Raw genomic sequence first — 22,746 nt, 5'->3', positions numbered from 1 at the left:
AAATTGCATAAAATACAAGTATGCTTCACTTTAGAACTTTTGTGTACATCTGATTTGCTGTTGTAAAATTGTATTATGTTTATCAGCATTTATATCGGCAATCTTGCTCTCTAGATATCGGTATCGGCCATTGAAAAATCCATATCAGTCGACCACTACTATTGGCGTGTATATTCTAATAATGTTTCGCTTTTTCTAGTTGTCTGCCAATACTATATCGGCCGCCTATATATGGTGCACCCCTAGGAACAGCAAGAAGGTAGGTAAATAATGACAGAATTAGCATTTTTTGCTAAGGAGGTGATCATTGATAATGTTCATATTTAGAATGCATATCTGGAAAGTAAAAAAAAAAAAATTACCTACAATTACTTCTCACCATATCATTTGGACAAAACTACATGGGCACTGAATATGAGGCAGGTCAAACAATTATATCCAAATGCAACATTTGTTCACTTCACGGTAAAAAAAAAACCAAACAAACGAATGACAAACAAGCCAGAAAAAAAATGGATGAAGATGGAAAATGAATAATTGATTATTCTGTTAAATCTTCATTTTAGCCCTTTTAAATAAATGGAAATTGGATGATTATTAAACTTTAAAAGGAATGTTCTGGGTTCAATACAAGTTAAGCTCGATCGACAGCATTCGTGGCATAATCTTGATTACCAAAAAAATTAATTTCGACTTAAATTAAAGTTACAGTAAGACACTTATAATGGAAGTCAATGGGGCCAATTTTTGGAGGGTTTAAAGGCAGAAATATATCTTATAATTTTCTAAAAGCACTTACATTAATTCTTCTGTTAAAACTCAAGTATTATTTGAGCTGTAAATTTGTTTAAATTGTCATTTTTATCAATTGTTTTAGGGTTTGATGACATTACATCATCATGGTAACGAAGTTGTAAAATTGGCTTTAAGTTTACACAGAAAAGGTTAGTAAGTGATTATATCACAGTAAAATCATGTTAGCTATACTTTTGAAACAGTGAGTATTTTAATGTTCAAAAAATGGCCCCATTTACAGTACTTCCATTGTAAGTGCCTCACTGTTACCTCGAGTTTTGCTTTTTTTTTTAAAGAAAAGGAGGGTCGAGTCGAAATTACTTTTTGTGGTAATCAACATTATGCCACAAATGCTGTTGATTGAGCTTAACTTGTATTGAACATTCCTTCAATGCACAGCTTGCTTGGGAAGATCTACTACGGCCCGCCTTATCCAGTTGGATGAAAATCCAAATCGCCCTTTTGGCTAAAGCCAATGTGGTCAATAATAGGGATGTGCACGGATAGTCGAAATTCAGTGCTACTATCTGAATACCAAAATCACTATTTGGCTATTCTACACATGCAATTGAGGTCTTCAACCCTACGTGAACTCGACGAGTTCTGACAAACGGTCGGGTTTTCTGGCCGGGTTTCGTTCAGTTTTTCAAGGATAGGCCGAGTTAGGGGCTGTATAAACATGCTTTTGTGTGCGCCTGTACTGTTTTTCTATCTTTTCTAGAATTAATTATTTTTGTTTGACTTTAATGTAAAATTTTATCATTTGAAGATCTATGTATTTTGCAATTTTGGCTCATAGCCCACTGTGCACTATATTTGCTGCTATTTTGAGGAGTGTTTGAGGAAATTCTATTGCAATTAACGTTCTTTGTTCCCACGTCCCAATGAAAAAAACGATTAACCATTCCTGAAACCTCGCTGTTAACCGAATCGTAAAAACCCTAGTCAATACAGAACAATCTTCTGTCAGTTCTGAGAGCAAAATAATGGAGAAAACAGCCCTTAGAAGTTACTAATATGAGATAAACATGAGGAATGACATCACGTTTGGCTGTTAGCACCAACATCGCCTGCAAACGACAAGGCTAGGTTGACCTTTTTTGCGCTTGATAAATCAGGTGGATTTATACTTGACCTGGTACTCAAGCTCCTGGTATTTGAGCGCTCTCATTGGATCTCATTTACCAATAATAACTTACAAGTTGCATACTTATGTGCACAGAAAACGTTCTTTACAACAAAAGCATACACATAAATTTACTTTTATTCTGCAGTGTATTCTGCCAACAATTAGTAATGTTAATTTAAACATTTACAAATGCATTTTTAAAATTAAAACTTGTATATGTTCACTCAATATTAGTTCATGCAATGTGAACTAACATGGACAATTGTTTTTATCAATTAAAATGAACCAAGCCTAATGCCATTTCAAAATATTGTTCATTGTTAGTTCATGATATCTATTGCCTTAACTAATGTTCACAAATGGAACTGATTTTTAAAGGGTAAAAGATTATTTGGGTCAAATAAAAAAACCTTTAAGGGTAATAGCTGTACCAAAAGCATGTGCGGTGGAAATATAAGTGACGTTCAACTTATGAAATGTTTTTTACATAGAGGAAAAATAAAAAAAGATGGAGTAACCATATATGTTGACAAAGTTTACAATATGTCAAGCACAACAAACGCGATATGCGCAAACATATTGAGTCATGATTTCTGCACGAAAACGTTCATACACAAGTTTTACGCACAAATACGTGTGTATGCACAGTTTGTGAATGAGACCCAGGGCATGGCGCAAGAGAGAGGTCAAACAGTGCGCCCATCCTGTAACTGAGCTGTCGTCCTGTTTCTTACAACAATTCCCACAGGGTTCACATGGCTGGATGTGACACTATGAGCCATCTGCCATAGATGTCAAAGCCCCTTTCCACCAAACCCATGACCTCCCTTCGACAACTACCCGCCCACACTGAGATAAGTGGCGCGTTCGCAATGCTGCCAAATACATGTTCCGGATTAATGAGGTCGCTGCACTCATCAGCCACATACAAACACATAAACAGTTGCACAGACACACATGCATGCACAAGACATTTGTTCCCATTCATGTACAGTCCAAGGCATTTACTTTAGCTAAAGGACATTTATGCTCCAATAACCAGACTTTTTTAAAGTTAATATGTAAACGAGGAAATCACTGAAAGTACTGAGGGCAATTTAGTACACAACTACAATCTTAAGAAATATCATGCTTTACAGATGAAGCAGGGATGAACAGCGTCTGGTCTTCAAAGAACATTGCAAGCACAATTTGGAGAGTAGGGATGTGCAAAAGTACATCTTTTCATAATCTATTAGCTTTCGGAATGTCGTTCTGAATGCAAGAATGTGGCATGACCCAAGGAATCAGAGGTTCAACTTTGTACTTTTGGTGGCGCTACAGAGTTTGGGTTAGAGAGCCCAATTTTTGGCCAGTTATATTTCAGAGTGTCCTCTATCAGTGTGCCAAATTTGATAACTTTCCTATGTACGGTTCTATGGGCGGCCAAAGACTTCAAGAGCGGAATAATATTAATTAGAACATTAATGGATTCAATAGGTGCTTGGCCCCCAAAAATCGAGATAAACTAGTCGACGAGTCAGCTTGTGAATGACTAGTCAACCATCCTCTCCTAGATATGTATGTATATATCATTTAATTCAATTGAATATCTGTTCAATACTTACTTGGGGAAATTTACCAGGTGTGTCTTTTGCCCCCTGTCTCTGTAAGCCTCTGTTCAGGATCTTGGTGGACGGGATGTGCCACTTGGCCTCTGGAACACAAGGCGATCCTGGAAATCATTGGCGTAATGTTACATGATGTTGATTGGAATGCAGTGCATTATTAAATGTTCATCTGAACACACTTAAATGGTAAAATGTATAATGCAGCTTGTTAAAGGGATAGTTCACCCAAAAATGAAAATTCTCTCATTATTTACTCACCCTCATTATAAATGTGTGCAGAACACATTTGAAGAAAAATAAAAAAAATATCTCTGCTCAGTAGGTCCTTAAAATGCAAGTGGATGGTGATTTCACTTTTGAAGCTCCAAAAATCACAGCCAGCCAGCATAAACATCATTCATACGACTCCAGCGGTTAAATAAATGTCTTCTTAAGCGATACGATCAATTTTGGTGTGAAAAAAGATCAATATTTAAGTACTTTTTTTAAACTCTAAATCATTCACCCGTTCTGCAGCAGTATGTGCGTGTGACGTAATCCCATTGGCATCTGAAACACGTGAGAACTGACGCATGTGCGTTACATCCGGAAGAGCAGCGCTGTTTACAAGTGAAGAGGAGGAACGCTGTACAGTAGCTTGGTTGGTTTTGGTTTAGATCTGTAGTTAACTGTTTCTTTACTCACAATGCTGTGTTTGTGTGCTTATCCTGGAGGCCTCAACCGAGAGGAAACATGAGATTAAGTTGGTATCATGGCAACACGAATACATCACACGAGAGACCTCTTGGACTCCTCCTTATTGTGAACCTTACCCTCACATTGGATTATAGTTAAAAATACTTAAATATTGATATTTTTTCATACCAAAAGTGATCGTATCACTTAAGAAGACATTTATTTAACCGCTGGAGTCGTATTGATGACGTTTATGCTGACACTCTGTGATTTTTTGGAGCTTCAAAAGCCAAATCTCCATTCACTTGCATTATAAGGACCTACTGAGCTAAGATATTTTTCTAGTTTTCATCAAATGTGTTCTGGTGAAGAAAGAAAGTCATATACACTGGGGATAAAATGAGGGTGAGTAAATAATGAGATAATTTTCATTTTTGGGTGAACTATCCCTTTAAATTCAGTGAGCAAAACACTCAAGGCTATTGAACAAGTACATCAGTCAATTAAAGTGGGTGAACCAATTCGTTTCTATAGGCTATTTGAGCGAACACAGCTAATGCAGTTTAAAGTGTAGTGGCACTTGAGAAGAATAGTCGTTTTGTACCAGCAGATCGCGTTCTCTCCAGCTTGTGATCTCGGTCTCTGTGCCCCTCTCCCTCCTTCTCTTCTGGCTGGTCGTGAAGGGCAGGTGACTGCGATCTATGGAACAGAACACACAGGATGTTCACAAACAGACACCATTATATCACTCACAGAATTGTATAGAGGTTCACTGGTGTACTGCATTGGCATTAATTATATTTCAAAGGAAAATATGTCTCAATGTCGAATATTCCTTGATATTTTGATATATAAAAAAGATTACTGTACACTAAAAACATACTATGACTTTCAGAACTCATCGCTCCTTCACCAAGCCAAAAATATATATAAATATATATATTTATAAAAACTAGAGGTCGACTGATGGTGGATGATAGTGGGAAAAAACTGATAACCACTTAATCTGCCGATAGTTTTTAAAATCGATATCATATTGAATGCAAGGGCGTAAATTTGACTTAAATATGGGGGGTTTCCATTGATCATGGTATAAATATTGGGTGGGGGGTGGGGGGGGGGACTGGGGGAGGGGGGTTGTTACCCATGTGTGGGGGGGATGTGTGAAGATAGGGGCCAGCTGGTCAGCACAGGATTTTAGACAAGTGGGTGAAACACCGTCTGGGCCCTGTGTTTTCCTTGTTTTCTTTTTTTCTGGAAGACACAGCACACATCCTCTTCACAGATCTTAAGTGCAGATTGAGTAGCAGGAGGGGGGTTGCAGGAGGTCTTGATGTTTGTGCGAAGTGAAGGTCAGAGTGGGTGTGGGGTGTGAGACTGGGCCTTTCAAATCTACAGTAAAACCTCATCTGGTGAAATACATAGGCCACAAATAGCAAAACTTTTTTTTGAATACTTAGATATTCAGAACTCTTATTTTGAAATGACAGAGTCTTGGCTCTGTTACAATGCTTTATATCAAAGTATTCACAAAATGTAGCTTTTTGTGGGCTATATATTTCACCAGATGAGGTTTTGTATGATTATTCACAAGATATAAATTTGGAGACACGATGCATGTGCTGATGGGTCACGCTTCGCTACAGTCACATGTTTCTTTGCATGCCCTCACCTCAATTTAGAACACTTGATAATCTAATAAAAATATGCAAAATATGCATTGAAATGAGGATAAGAATATGGATGACTATTGTCATTGATGAAAGATTGAGATCCAGCAATTCCTCATAAGGAATCAGTGATTGTTTTTTATTTGACCTCTTTCACCACTGTTATACTATAGAACCAACTCATTCTAAAAGAGGAACAAAAGAAAAAACTACCGCGTCGATTTTTGCAAAAACAACTATCGACACCGATTAATCGGTAAAACCAATATATCGGTCGACCTCCACTTGAGTGGTATAGGGGACAGTGATAACTGATTCTTGCCATTATCTCTGCAGTGTTTTGTGTCTGCCAATGAATGAACAGCTGACGCTCACAAGGCTGGTCATGAAACACTAGTCCATACTTGGCATGACGGAACACAGGAGACGACAATTCAATATCACTTGACTTCACTTCTCATCTCTTGTGCTTAATTCTGTTTGCACCCAAGATTTGCGGGAAATCTCATATGATTAGCCTCTTGCGATATCCTCTAAACCTGCTGGGCTCTTTGGTCTCTGAGTTCCATGGCTGCTGTGAATGCAATCTCATTACCCGTCATAACTGGCTTTCTGGGCCCATGTGCCGCAGGGACCCGGGTCACTGGAGGTTGATTGGTTACTGGGAGAACTGCAGTAGTGCTGGCCGGGATTTCCAGGTGGACTCTGAACCATCTCAAAATCCTGCAATACCCTGGAATGAGCAAACATAGCGCAGAAGCTCATTAATCACAACAGGCTCTGGCCAAAGCTCTGGTGGCACACGCAATGAGAGTTCTAGAACAAGACTCATTCATATTCCCAAATGAAGGGAGGAAATACTGTCAAGAAAATAATGGTTGAGCAGATTCTATTCATAGCAGGGCCCTTGTCTCCAGGACTGAGTGTCTGTGCATTCCGGGGTGGGGGGCGGGGGGTAATAAGAGGAAGGACTGACAGGCCACGCGCAACATAGATCCCAGCAGAGCCGAGGACGAGACGACAGCCGGGGTGAAGAGGCCATGGAGGTGTGTGTATTTCAGACAAGGTGAAGACAAAAGCATGCAGCACACAGTCACTCAAATGCACACGACGACATGCACAATCTTGAAGGGCTCCCAACTCTACAGCACCAGAAAATCAAGTTCTCAATTAGCTCACCCTGACGGGTGTCTGGAGACTCTGAAAATACGAAAGCAAGTCCAGACTCGGACATAATTATTCCGCAAATTTAAACCCTGTGTCTAATCCATCGGGTGGGATGTGTCATCTTTAATGGCCTCTATGTACTCCCTTTTGTGTTTCCCCTGCCACTTTTCAAGACGAATCCAGAGGATATGCCAGCAGGGATGAGTAAGGATAATCAAACATCACCATTGTGGATCATTATTCCTTTACAGTTCCTGCTGCTGAGCTGCTCATCCACATACGGCTCAGCCCGGCACAGAAAACCAGGTGTTGCTTTTTGTTACTTGTCCTGACATATTCATAGTGGCGGCCAAGTACAGTACAATAAAATCAGGCAGGAAATGCTGTGCTTCTGTGCTGTACTGGCATTCCATAAGAGGCACCACGTAACATCTGGGCTTGGTATTTAGTCTAGTTAAGGGCAAATATTTTAGTGTAAATCAAAAAAATAATCGACTCTTTAAACATTTGTTCGTGAGACTCTAGAGATGTGATAATATAGATATGACAATGTAATATCGAACCATTCTCATAAGCTGATTTGAAAAACAAAAACATTCCCAAGTCTCTTGTCCTATCAAAGACAATACAGACTTCTGACTTCAGGCATATGTTCACTTTAACTGTCAATATACGGTAAAACAGATTTTCAGATCGATGGGCATTATTTATTCTGCTGAATATAAATAACGAGAGAAGACACTGCCCAGAAGAGAGAAAAAAAGTAGTATTGACATCTTTGGAAGAGATCAATGCAATTAAACACACATTGGGATGCATGTGCACACAGAAGTACACACACACACACACACAGAGAGATGATGATCAGACAATATTGAGATGACTGCAATGACAGAATCAATTACACAAGCCTAACCAATCTACTTTCCACTTCTCTAAAGACCTCCCCCTACAGACTGTCCTCATATGTCTCTCTACCTATCTCTCTTTCATATCAGGGAGTGACTGAGTTGAATCAGGTTATGATACAGGGAAAAACACATGCAGTGCTTAATAGCATACTATTACTTAATATTACCAGAGACAGTTTAGCAGAGACGGACCACCGCTATTAAAATGAATGGGAGTCACTGGAGCTCCCAACGACCCACGGATGTAGAAAAGGAAGTCCCGCCTTACAGGTAAAAGAGCCAATCACGTTTTAGATACTGACATCAGTCAACTTGAGAACGTGCATGCACATTAGTTGAACCAGCCTGAAATGTAGCGTTTTTTTTTTTTTTTTAGATGGATCCAATCATTTTGGAGATTTCAGTTTTTCCCCATTCAAGTAAATTGGATCTGTAATTTTATGTCGGTCCTGTAACTGGTCACCATTTTTCCCCCCACCATTTTTAATTCCCCTTTTCTGCACTCGTTCACTTAAATGGTCCTGCTCAATTAACGACGTCATAAAAGCTGCATGCAAAATAATAAACAGAACCAGTATGGACCAACATCGAAAGTCATGCTGGTATAATGCGATTTTTATTTTTATTTTCAGCAAGACAGATGTCAGTCAGTTTTCTCTTACCTCGAGCCATCCTGGTACTTCTTGTCAAAAGAGGTGCTGCGTGAGATAGCTGCCTGTGCGTACTGGAACATCTGCTGTCCTGGAGAGGGTCGATCTGGAGCCTGAGTGGGAGAAACACGAGAGAGCGGCAGCGCCTGGGGAACATGAGTCATCCGATGCCAACCAGGCCCAGTACCAAGCGCCTTGTACTCCATGATGGGAACACGGTACAGCTCTGAGGCACCTCTGTAGGACACAGAGAGGTGAGACAACAAACCCACAGTCTGAGATTAGACACTAACATCATAGTACTACGGTATTACCAAGGATTTTTTCTGGGTATCTACCTTTGTAGGACATATATTATACAAGCACACCTTGGGATACCATGTAAATATCATTGTATATTAAAATGTTAATAATTCAGTAGAATGGTACTAATTAAAACTAATGATTCAGTTGTGTGCACTTTCATTTATTCAATTGCAAAGAATGTATTTTAATAACTTTTATTTGATGGTTGCACCACATGAATTTTTTTTTATGCCCTTTTCTCCCAATTTGGAATGCCCAATTCCCACTACTTAGTAGGTCCTCGTGGTGGCACGGTTACTCACCTCAATCCGGGTGGCAGAGGACAAGTCTCAGTTGCCTCCGCTTCTGAGACCGTCAATCCGCGCATCTTATCACGTGACTCGCTGTGCATGACATCGCGGAGACTCACAGCATGTGGAGACTCATGCTACTCTCCACGATCCACGCACAACTTACCACACGCCCCATTGAGAGCGAGAACCACTAATCACGACCACGAGGCGGTTACCCCATGTGACTCTACCCTCCCTAGCAACCGGGCCAATTTGGTTGCTTAGGAGACCTGACTGGAGTCACTCAGCACGCCCTGGATTCGAACTCGCGACTCCAGGTGTGATAGCGTCAGTACTCACTGAGCTACCCAGACCCCAATTTTTACGTCAGTTCTATATAATATACGCACACACAATTAACTTACCACACGCCCCACTGAGAGCGAGAACCACTAATCGCGACCACAAGGAGGTTAATTTGGTTGCTTAGGAGACCTGGCTGGAGTCACACCACATGACATTTATAATTAAATACTTTTTTTAAATTATTTTTATTAAATGTTATAATGTTTTTCTAAAATTTCTGACTCAAAGATTACATTTCTATGACACATACTTGACACAAGCTTTAAACTAGATTTTTACATCATTTCTCATATTCACCACATTGGACAACCTTATTTGTCAATGACATGTCATATAGACCTTGGATTTAAATGGACAATGTTATTTTTAAACTGAAAACAAAAATAAATTGTCATAAACTGATTTGTGTTTTCAATTGTGTTTACATTTACTTCCTCAGATTCCTGCAGAAATTCATCCCCCTTTAAACAGTACATGACGGATGCATCATTGACATTTAGCAAAACATACATCTTGCATTAATGCATCACTACATGATTTCATTATATGAGAGATAATGTTTTACATGTTCATGGGACGCCAACACAAGCTGACCCAGTGTTTATCTCCACTTAGATCTGCATTATATCAAATGCACGACATGCAGCCGACAACATGTCTAATTATAGAACGTCTTTTTCTGAGATCCTCCAGGGATTAATCACATCAATGGTATGGATTAACTTGATTTTCGGTTAGATCATTGACTGCGCTTCTATAGAGTTAATTAGCCTTGAAATGGCTGGGAAGATTAAAGCAGCGTAGTGTTCCTTCCACGAGAATGAGGATTATCATCGCGGCTGAGTTACAGGTCAGAGACCCCTGACAGCAGGAAGGCTTCCTTCACGCTTCTGGATAACTCCCGGCGGTTTATGTGTATAACTGTGTGCTGTTTATCAAGCCAGACAGTTTCGATAAATCTATGCCAATTTGCAAATCTGGAGCATTTTTCTGCTTTTTAAGTCACATGCTTGTGATTTACTTTAGCTCTGCACCAAAACCTAGTGAGCTGCCTCGCTGCCTACTGCCTACATAAGCAGCTGCCTTCTAAGGCAGCATTCTAACCATCATGGAGCCTCACATGTGACTGATTAACATAAAAAAAAAAAACTCCACACTACACAAAAATAGTGCTCTGCACGGGAGACTTGACTAGGAACTGATTTCAATAGTTTAAAGTTAGCATGTTGCTAAGCTAACAGCAATATACTCTAATAAGCAAAAATAAACAGCAGATACAAATACTGTGTTAAAAATTTAATAGTAATTACACGTAACTAGTAGTATTGACACTTTTCAGCACTGAATGAAATACATTTATTTATAATAAAAATGTATTAATCGATATTATAAAAAAGGACATATGATGCTACAGCTGCCGTTCAGATCAGAAGCGCTAGTGTTAAAAAAAGCTAGACACAGCACAATGAATAAAACACAATGCAGGTGTCTTGAGACACATTTTAAAAATGTCTTGAAAAGTGCTGCACTTCTGCGTGAGATGCTGAAAAAAAACAAAAACAGTGACATGCAGCGCAATGGCCAAAAATGTCTGTCTAGTGCATATTTACAGTCTGTAGAAAAACTATTTGAAGAACAGTGCAGACAGAGGCAAATACATGTTCGTTGTGAACAGCCCCTTAGAACTGGGCTAAAACGGAGGCAGCATTATTAAGTTGCCTTTCTTTTGGAACAACCTTCATGTCGATAGCGCCTTAAAATGTTAACACAGCTAACGTCTTCCATTGAATCTGAATTTTGAAGGGAAACTGGCAGAACTTAGAGTTTAAGCACCGCAGGGCTGTTTGGCAAGAGAAAAAACATATCCGCAAATGAGATGACAAATGATATTAGACAAATTATGTACTGTATTTTGCTGTAATTATCTGTAGAGTGCGCGCGCGCGCGTGTGTGTGTGTGTGTGTGTGTGTGTGTGTGTAAGAGAGAAAAACCAAAAGAACAAACAGAAACCGAACATGAGGTCAGCCCTAGCCAGCGGGATTCATTGATGGTTAATGATGTGATTCCGATCTAATCCACTTTTCTCCGACCACACACACCACACTACTTCCGAACCAAGAATCTCTGGCGGTGATCTTGAATGAAGGGCTGGAGTAGGCAAGGGCTCTCAAATGAAGTTCTCATAGCCTTGATTACCAGATATGATACTTTAAAAAGTACTTATATTAAGCATATCACACTCTTAGACTTACACACTCCACAAATCTGCGGAATAGAGAAAATGCAAAGAGACCAAGACCAGCAAATGAAGCCCCTGGTCTTCTTGTACCTCTACTACGAAAAGCAAGGCAGCCCTACATTTTTAGACAACGATAGATTTTTACATTTTTGTATTTTTACAGAGTCGTGCAAAACTCATCGCCAGGAGCTAGGGTGTTCTGAGTGGTTGCTACACCGTTGATATGTGATTTCTTATTGGACTACTGGCTTCCTATTGGCTTACTCCCAAGTTGTGGCTCACGTAGATGAAATGTATAAATAATACTTACATTCCCTATAATCTAATGGAGCGTACATCTAAATCCTGATGAGAATAACATTTTCTAAGCACATAAAATGAGAGTGTCCAGATTTCTATTCTAATTCATTGCATACTGTCCATTTACAGTACCAACTTCTTATGAATGTGCTGTCTTTGTTTATATCACTGGTGTTTGACAGGGAATGGACTGTATAATAGGACGCAGATGGCGGAATAAATGGAGAAGATCCTCAGAATTAAATTGCTCTTAATCCAGCCCATTAGCACATTGCACTTGTGATTTTGCCTAACCCACTTGCGCCTAAACTTAGCGCATGCTTGCACAAACCCCCCCCCCAAAAAACTTCATGGCCATGCCGATTGACTTTTGCGCTTATGACTTATGGCATAGCTAGCGCTCTTAAAATAGGGCCCTGTGTCTTGCTTTTAGAGAACTCTAACAAACGTAAGTGGTGTTTACACTTAAAACAAGAAAAACTTGCTTTCCCTTTCCGCTTTTTTTACATTAACATTAAAAAACTTAGATTTCTCTGAAAACAAGGCCACATATCTTATATAACCAAATCTTAACAGGTGCTTTTTCATTTGCTGACAAATTACCAGTTTTCTTTTTTTAAAACATATGAAATATTATTGACCATATACCATATTGTCAAACATGGTCAAAACAACATGAAGATTGGAACGATGTTGAGCAGAATATAACAAATATCATTTCACTCATATACCAAATCTATATAGAGTAAAAGCCATGAAAGCACACAGAGTAACATGTACAGCTGTAAATGCTTTTTGTCGCGTTTTTGCTTTTAACTTCATTAAACAGAACAATATAAAACAGCAGATGCTCCAGATTAAAATGAGCCCAAATACACTGCCACAGAGATCTTTTTTTTTCATCCTGGGAAACAGTCTCTGTTAACATAGCAGACTAATCACAGCTTCTGTAGTCTGTGTAAATATGATGTGTAGTTACATTTTTGGAGAAGCAACCGCTGTAACCGCCATAGCTATGCATAGCCTATGGTGTGGGTTTGATGCAGAACTATAAATCGGCCCTAAATCGGGTTGGGCATTTAAAACAAACCCTTAACCCAAAGTATAAGCCAATTAACCCTTATAATAACAGTGATGGTTGCCTTAGCAAACACCACTAACAAACTGAAGCTATTGTTCAATGAGCTCCAACCAGAATATTATTGCTAAACTCTCTGAATACTACCTTAACTTGTACGGGCATGATTCTGTTAACTACAGCTCTCCAGAAATTGAACTGCCTTAAGATACAGAGATATACAGCACTTTAGATCATGCAACACAGCTACCGATCCTCTCTAAACACGCTCCAGATCTTTGGCATTTTGCCTTACAGTGGGCGACATGAGTCAATCCAGTTATGGACAGTGCAGCCAGAGGGTCGCTGTAATTTCTGACGTTCTCAGTAAACCCTCAGATCTTCTGAAATGAGCAAACAGAACATGAGGCACATATTCAACGAAGCTCTACCGGGTTCTGGGATGCGTTCTGTTCCAGGCCTGTTTGCTGTGAGTGGTTTCTTTCATGTAAAGGCTCAGCAGACCATGAACAGACGATGATCATATCATTTGCAGATTATCTCAAGAGGATTAATCTTCTCTTTGGGAGGTGACCTCCGTTTACCCACGAGAAAGTGGTGTGGTCCATCTGTCCACAAGTTAGTTTCAAATAAATGTTCAATGTTTAGTGCTGCATTTGTCAAATGTGGCCAGAAGTGTTCATGACATGGTAAAACACACTTGGGATTAAGTTATGTAATCAGTGTTGCATCTCTGTCTGGTAAATCACAAATCCGTTTAGTAATACGAGTATGATTTGAAGAGCTATAGTTTTTCACAGTTTATAAATATTTACATAAAATAAGCACTGAAATGCTTAGCTTCGCACAAGCTCGTGAAAGAGATGACAAACTGTACCTCCTAGGGGTGCCGTCCTCGTGTGGCTGTATGACCACCACTGTGACAGGTGTGGAGGTCCGCAGCAGGTCAATCATTTGTTCGTGAGTCAGTGTTCCAACAGCAACTTTGCAGATCTCTACCAGACGGCAGCCAGGCCGGAGTCCAGCCTGCCAGGCAAATCCAAATGGCTCCACGTCGGCTACCACACCTTCAAAGTTGACATGGAAGCCCAGCTGGCCGAGGGCGTTTCTGAGCAGGGTCATCTCTAATGTCTCACAGCCCCTGGTGACCAACTGAGAAGATAATTGAATTGGCTTGTACTAAGAGTCTTTTACCATCTAAGACAGTTTTAAAGGATTAATTACACTCCATAATGTCACTCCAAACCTGTATGACTTTCTGTCATACAAGACTTTCCGTCATATAATAAAAGTGAATTGTGACTCCAGGTTGTGACACTTTAAAAAAAATAAACCACAGTAAAAGGCTTGAGCGATTATTTTAATCAGATCATTCAAGAATTATTGAAACAATAGTCATTTTCTCCATCATCCTCCTTAATTTTCATTCGTATCGCAGTTCACGTTTATAGTTTCAGTTTATAGTTGTTGTTTTTTCGGAGGTATTTGCACTTGGTCACTTCATGCGTTTTTACTGATTGGATTGCTATCTGATTGAACAAGCACATTCCATTTACATACTATAGCCACATCAATGTGTCTCTGCCAAACGGATATAAATCCGATTTTTATTTCCCGTGCTATATGCAAATAAAACGGAGCTCACTTCTGTGATTATGCCAATGACGGGCAGCGAATTTAAAAGATGTGATTTATTATGTAGTATTTTGTAGTAAAGTTTACATATGTGACTTGAACAGCCAGATGCATTTATACTTGATCGAGTTTCGAATAGAATGCGTGATTGGATTTATACCCGTCTCGAATCAGTCTTGGTCTTTTCATGATCGGAGAGCAATCCTATCAGCAAAAACGCATGAAGTGACATGAACTTAAATTTCGGTCTGTTCATACAAAGTAATCGCATGGCTTTAGAAGGGTTAGAATATAATGGACAAGTCATATCAACTATTTTTACTGCGTTTTTATGGTGGTTTTTGAGCTTGATAAATCACTACACTGTAAACCACTATTCAATTTATTTATATATTTAGCAAAAAGCCATGCAAAGATTTTCAAACTTCTCTTTTTTTGATCAACGGAAGAAAGTCGGTATGGAATACTGGTTTTTAAAAATATGGGTTTTCTTGCTTAACATCTGTGCTGTAGTGATGGACAGTGCTGAACAGGTAATCATGCAGATGTGTAACTACTCCATAGTGTATCTCGTCTGGTTTGTGAAGGGTGAAATTAACCGATGTCAAACCAACATGCACTGAAAGAAATGATGTGTTGGATTTACTTAAAATATACAACTAGAAAACCTTTGTTAGAAATACAGTACACAAATGTATCAGTTCATTCAACTTTACTTAGTTAAAAATGTATGCCACGTGAATAAGATATAGCAACTAATAGCAAGTTTCAAATTAACACGACTGTTTCGACTTAATTTTTTGGCTCTAAAGAAAATAATAACTGTGGTCAGGCATTAAAATAGATTCCACAAAGAAGTGCACTAATCACCCCAACTTTACACAACATCAAAAATATTGAAAATAGCTTAAATCTCTATAATTTTTTAGGCCACGTCCACACAAATACGTTTTGTTCGAAAACGCATCTTTTTCTCTACGTTTTTGCCTTCCCTCCACACTGAGGCGGTGTTTTTGTCGGTGAAAACTGAGCTTTTCGAAAACACTCTCCCAAGTGGATAAATGTGAAAACGCCGTCTTTGTGTTGTACTGTGAACTCGGAAAATGGATATATCTGAATGCGATGACGTATTCGTTGTCATGTGATCCGTTCAACCAAAACAATCAAGATGGTGGCCCGTGTTATAGCGGCGCTGTTTTGACTGATATCCACATTGATAGCACTGTTAAAGATAAATGCTACTTTGTACAACATTCACATTGCATTCCTTAAAAGCGATTTTTCGCATGCGCAGTAAGGGGATTTAAGCATTTTCATATGTTTCAGTGAGGACAAACAACATTTAGAAAATGCTTAAAAACAGCAGTGTGGACGGAGAGCGTTTCGACAATGAAAACACCGTTTTAAAATGTATCCGGATTAATGTAGACGTAGCCTTAATAACAACAACTAATTGTTATTAAGAACTTTTTGACCAAACAAACATGCTTATTCAAGCGCAAGGGATTATGGTTATTCCCCACAACCTCAGTTCTGTACTTGATTGTTTGATATAGTAGTACTTAAAATTTTAATTTTATGGATTTGTAAGCTAAAGAAGTTCAAGGAACTCACGATTATTCCTATACTTCACTTAAATCTCCATAAAAGTTCTATTTTGTGTTGTACACATTTATTGAATAAAATAAAGCTAAAAATTTAATTAATATGTGCATTTCTGATAGGGCTGCAACTAACGATTATTTTGATAATCGATTAATCTAACGATTATTCGACTATTCGGCGATTATTGCATCGATTAATCATTAGCTCTTAACCGATTATTCAGCTTGAGCCCCGACTAAAAAGGTTGTATTAAACATGCTTACTAACAATAAAGAGGACAAAATCATCTTTTAAAAATACCTCTAAATGATATTCACTGAATTAAAGCAAAAAAAAAAATTCTTGCACTTTTATTGTTTAATTCATTTAAAATATCACTGCAAAAAAATAAAAAAAATAAAAAAATAAAATTATATAATATATATATATATATATATATATATATATATATATATATATATATATATATATATATATTGTTATCAAGTGTTTTGTCTTGTTTTCCATTTAAAATTGTCTAAAAAATCCTTAAAACAAGATACATTTACTTGAGAAGCAACATATAAGATATTTAGACTTGCTTTAAGAGAATGCATCTTAAATATACAGTAAGTGTATTTTGTATATACGTGTATTTTTTCACTTTTATACTTCAGCCAGTGCATTAAATACAAACTATACTTATATTCAAGATACATTCTCTGAAAACAAGTCTAAATATCTTATATGTTGCTTCTCAGGTTGATGTATCTTGTTTTAATGATTTTTAGATATTTTAAAATATTTAAACATCATATTCAACATTCGCCAATAAATTTTTTTCTTCTGCAGTATAGCTTATAAAGTAAATGTACGTACGGAGTTTTAGATATTTATATGGGAAAACAAACCAATTGTATTGTATTTTTTCTTTTTTTGCATTGTATGATGGTCTAAGACTACACCCTCACCTTTTTGTTCGCTTGATTTCAATTCATCTTTAACTCAGAAAAAAAAAAAAAAACTCTCTCTTAATAGAGCTCGAATTGCTGATTTTCTTCACGATAAGATACACACTGTGACAAATATTATGATTCACTATGCCATCACGTTATAATCTAGCTGCAGCAACCGCGCGCGAGGGATGAGCGTCTCCGCGCGAGACAGTATATCAGCCGGGAGAAGTTTTAAACACTCTCGCGTTGTTTTTCATGCGACTCATATAAGCAGCTCTGACTGCTTCCTTATTATTTAAACTTTAATAAAGGATGCATTAAAGATATAATGGCGGGGTGTTTCCTTTTTAGACGCTCTGACAGGCAAGTTCTGCTCAAGCGGAACACCAGGTACGGCTCTGCTATATTTTACGACGACATGCTTCTGTATTTATTTCATTTGAATTATATTTCCCTCATAATTTGCAAACTATATCACCTTCAGCTGTTTGGAAAGTTTGGAGTGCGTCTGGACTGTGAGCTGTTCTTTCTTCCACTCTTCAATCAGGCGCGAGATAAAGTGCTGCTCTCGCGTGCCATCATTAGCGTTTCAAATGATCTCATGTTGCGTTAAATGAGATCAAACGACTATTCGACAACGGAAATGCTTGTCGACAATTTTTTATTGTCGACGTTGTCGATAACGTCTGCAAAGCTACTAAGAGCCTAAAGTTGCAGTTCTTAGCAACAACAAAAGCCCTTTGAAGAGACTGAGGTGGATAAAAAGAAATAAAACCCTTCCTTTTTAAGGTAGCTCTGTTGACTAACACATTCGTGATGCCTTACCCTATGCATCACTTCCTTAAAATCACCTGTAAGAGATCAAATCCATTAAATGGCCAGTTTCACTGTTATATTACGTAAAGTGTTGCCCAAAGGCTATGGTGACAAGGGCAGGCTGTGCAGTACAATAAACAACACATTTAAAAGTTGTTTAGCAGACAGGTAAAGAGTTAAAGGAAGGCATTTCACAAGCTGTCAAGCTTCATAGAGAGAACCGAGCACACATGCTGACTGAGTCCATCACAACGTTCCACAATAATACTCTCAAAACAGCACGTACACCCATTACAGCCTCCACAACACTGTAAAAAACCCAGTCTGAAGGTCTGGCCCAAAACTGGGAGGCAATAAAGCAGGAGGTGGAAGTAATATTGTGCTACTGATGTGTTTGGTTGATGTCAGGTATAGCTTTAGCCCTTTACTTTCTTCGGTTGGATATATTGCATGAATTCTTCCAATCAAATGCAGATACCTCGGTGGACACTTCAAGCAGCTTTTAGGGCTCTAACATGGTCTTTTACCTTTCAAATACTAGTCCAATGACCCTTGATGCAACATTGCAACTGAAGAGAAATTTGAAGAGGATCCTGTATACCAACACTACATGCTTCACAGTAAAAAGCAAAGCTGGTCAGAGCTTCAGTTTAAATTTAAAGCTGAAGTGTGTGATTTCTAAACAGAATTGCAAAAATGATGACTGTTTTCTAACAGGTTTCCCAAACACTCCCGGTGTCGCACTGACTTTCGGAGGGTTTAAAGGCAGAAATATGAAGCTTATAATTTTATAAAAGCACTTATTCATTCTTCTGTTAAAACTTGTGCATGATTTGAGCTGTGAAGTTGTTTAAATCGACGTTTTTTTACAGTGTATATTTTACTACTTATGTATAATCCATAGGCATCACTGAACCAAACACTTGAAGCTTAGAAATGTATATTCTTTCCTTAAAAACAAGCTAAATTTCTTAACTAGAAAAGAACTGATTTGCTATTAAATGTTTTAACCCATAAGAAGCATACATATGGGGTAATTCAAGCACACAATTGACGAATGCAGTGTAAGACTGATCATGAAGGCACACCGGAAAAATATCAGATTACATATCCAATTTATTTCCACATGAAACCCAGATCGGATTTGAAAATGTCAGATTCAATGTGCTTGTGGCTGTCACACAACTGTTCCACACAACAACAACAAAAAAAACACTCTATAAGCTGGGATAGAAGAAAGTATTGTAAAATTGAAATAATTACTCATACCTCTAATCGCTGCGTGACCTCTCGCACTTCCTCCGGACATCCATCCTGCACGGAGAACACCACACAGTCACCACGCTCGTAAAACAGCTTCACCCTTCCCGCCGTTGAGGAAGAGCTCCAACCAATCACGTCCCTGCAGTAACAGTTGAAAACCACTTCCTTGGACGCCTCCTCAATGAGCACCACAAACTCTTGGGAGACAGCCAGCAAACAACCGATATCAGTAGATTGGCTGCTGTCCCGGGCGACCACCGACCACGTGATGGCGCCCGTACTGTGCAGATGAGCGTTGATCCGTGGCCGGCTACGTTCCTTCCTCTTGGCGCCCAAAGTAATGAAGCTGAACTTTGCCCCCGTGGCATCCACAGGCGTGGCACTGGTCAAGTTTTCTGCCAGGTCCTTGAGGTATTCCTGGCGGGTACGTGTGGCCATGGCACGGAACTTCTCGGACTTGTGAGCTGCGTTTTCGCCATTGATCACCTTGGCCAACAGGAAGTCCCGGAACACAGCAGACTTCGGGAACATCACTCCCTTGGGTATGGGTGGACCAAACGCAGGCACATCTTTGGATCTGGCAACTGCAACACTATTGAATAATACAGATGAATGAGTACAGTACTTTTTTACAGATGTGTTATTTTTTTCCTGTGCTGACGTACTTATTAGAAGACCAGTGATTTAAATAGTTTTATATTGCATTTTATTACTTTTTTGAACATCTAAACGCATAAATGAATATTTGATTAACTTGAAAACTTTAAGCAATGTTGTCTTAATTCATATCATGTTTTTTTATTGCTTTTATTTGTTCTGTTGCTTGTAATATGTTCCTTTGTCATTATTTTATTATGGACTGTTGTATTGAATAATTACTTGAGAAACACTGTTTACTCAATTCGTTCATATTCGTATTTTGTTAGTTTTTGGGACCATCAAATTTCTTTCATATATAAACAAAATGTACATTACAACTGATATGTCCCCAAATTATTCGGAATAAATTCATGTCAAATCGAAATTGCGATCAAATCGAGTTGACAGCTTGTGAATCGTAATCAAACAGGGATATCTGTATCGATACCCAGTCCTGTTGGATTGGACAAAAATCTGTGTAGTACAACATGAGTCGTCAATATTTTTGGTATGTTTTCTAGTTTTAAAGTGCTTATATCTGATAAAGGTTAATTTAGTCGAATTTTAGATTCTAGTACACTAGCAAATAGATGGCTTTAAAGCTAATAGACATGGACTAAAAGTCATAAAACACTCATTTTCATTTCACTGGGTTTTTAAACAGTCAGTTTCCCACAGATGGATGTTTTAGTTTCAATTAAAGTTATATATCTGTAATATCTAGCCAGGTTGGATGCACGTGGCCCCTGTCAGGAACATAAATGGCAAGGTTTTTCAGTTTGACTTCATCTCTTACATCAATTCTGAAATCTCAGAAGGTGAGGCAGGCAATTTTCCTTAGCGACAGGTTCCAACCTTCCTCAGGTCTCTGAAATGTTATGCTGAACAAGCTTAAGGAGGTACACACTGAGCAAATAAGTCTGGAAATTGAATTCCCTCTGATCTTATCCTTTAATCCTCCCTATCGTTCTGAGAGGTCAAATGTGTCACCAAGCTGTTCAAGAAAGCATCTTCGTCTATTTTTTCCCGTGCCTCATAATGAAATTTTTAATTTAGAAAATTGGATCAGTCAAGGTGGGCTGAGTCAGACTTTTTAAGAGAAACAGCATCTCACTGGAAAACAGAAGCATTCATTGAAAAGGGGCTAGGTTGAGTTTCCCCTACCTGTAACACACATGGTCCGTGCAGGGGTTGTGGACTTTGACGATGATGAAGACGTGCTGAAAATGAGAGCGTATGTTTTGGGGTGTAAATGGAGAAGCTCCTGGCTCCTGGAAAATGATGGTGACGATGTCGTTCCCAATGTGCCTTTTCCTCAGTAGCTGGATAGAGGAAAAAGATAATAGGAAGCAAGTCATTACGGGGCAAATTCGAAGAGAAAACAAATGTTTTTCAATAAATACCATAGTATAAGCATTGTTTGTTGGACATAGTACCTTGATCGGTAGAGGTAGACCTTTATATCGGTTTTACAGATTAATCGGTACCGATATTTGCTTTTTAGAAATATCGGTTTTCTGCAAAAACCAATGCCGATATTTGGAAATAGATTTTTTTTATTATTATTATTCCTCTGTGGCCATCACAGGAGGATTCTACAGTTTGAACACTGACACCTCCTGGGGATTTATTGTATAGATTGTTCATCATTCACAATATTCATTCATATTTTTTATCCTCACTTCTATGCATATTTTGATTAGATTATCAAGTGTTCTGAATTAAAGCGAGGGCATGCAAAGACAAATGCGACTATATAGAAACGTGTCCCGTCAGCACATACATCATGTCTCCAACTTCATATCTTATGAATAATAATTAAACGTATTCCTCAGTAAACCTCATCTGCTGAATATATAGGCTATAAAAAGCTGAATTTTGTTCAACTTAAATATAGAGCATTGTAACAGAGCCAAGTCTCTGTCATTTCAAAATAAGAGTCACTGGTGTGTTTCGGGCTTGTTTATAGTTAAAAGTCCCGCTTTCTGCATCAAATCATGATGATTATTTGGATATTGGTTGAACAATAAACTGCATCTGGGATTATATTCATTTTGGACTCTTGCAGTCTCTGTGTCTGTGCTTGTCATACTAAGGAAAGACTAAGAACAATTTTTAACATTCAATAAACCGATTTTAAAAACTATCAGCTGATTAATTGGTTATTGGACTTTTCCACCACCGTAGTTATCGGCATTGGCAAAATCAACTATTGGTCAAGTACTATTGATAACGCCATTGTTTTTACATGCAGCAAGGCAGTATCTTGGTATTTGAATATGATAATCATTCAGTACTAAGATACACATCAAAACTCAATGGCATTACCATCTGAAACCATCACTATCATTTGCTGGTCTTATCTGTTCTCACACAGGCTGGGTTTTGATGGGGTTTGGGTACTTTTAGCAGAGGGACCAGCTAGACCAGCTTGGCCAGGCTGAAGATCAGCAAACTGGCTTAGACTGGTTTAAGATGACTTTTTTCAACAGACAATAGTTTTTTTTGTGGGCAACTTGGTAAGAAAGCATCTGACAAAACGTGTAAATGAAGATGTTTAGCTGTAGTCCACTGTGAATCGCTCAATGTGAAAAGAAGAAGAAATTCAGAACTGAACGACCAAGATGTGGAGATCCTGACCAGTTTACATTCCAAGATAATCCCTATCAGACCACGATCCTATGG

The 22,746-nt window shown here is 38.4% G+C and overlaps 1 protein-coding gene across 2 annotated transcripts in view; it reads right to left on the bottom strand.

Annotated features, from left to right (window-relative positions):
* The window catches only part of LOC127427819 (signal-induced proliferation-associated 1-like protein 2), a 112,940-nt gene that overhangs the window by 25,212 nt on the left and 64,982 nt on the right, over positions 1–22,746 (bottom strand). Inside the window, exons 8-14 of one of the 2 annotated variants that reach the window (XM_051675625.1) lie at positions 21,226–21,383; positions 19,429–20,014; positions 14,046–14,320; positions 8,620–8,844; positions 6,475–6,612; positions 4,814–4,908; positions 3,532–3,638 (exon numbers count right to left, since the gene is read on the bottom strand). In XM_051675625.1, coding sequence (XP_051531585.1) covers positions 3,532–3,638; positions 4,814–4,908; positions 6,475–6,612; positions 8,620–8,844; positions 14,046–14,320; positions 19,429–20,014; positions 21,226–21,383 — 1,584 coding nt within the window. The remainder of the gene's footprint in view (positions 1–3,531; positions 3,639–4,813; positions 4,909–6,474; positions 6,613–8,619; positions 8,845–14,045; positions 14,321–19,428; positions 20,015–21,225; positions 21,384–22,746) is intronic. The other variant, XM_051675626.1, reaches the window with a different exon arrangement.

This window comes from Myxocyprinus asiaticus, chromosome 37 (assembly GCF_019703515.2).
Source record: "Myxocyprinus asiaticus isolate MX2 ecotype Aquarium Trade chromosome 37, UBuf_Myxa_2, whole genome shotgun sequence".
Lineage (NCBI taxonomy): Eukaryota > Metazoa > Chordata > Actinopteri > Cypriniformes > Catostomidae > Myxocyprinus > Myxocyprinus asiaticus.
This window is presented reverse-complemented; position numbering and strand designations above follow the sequence as displayed.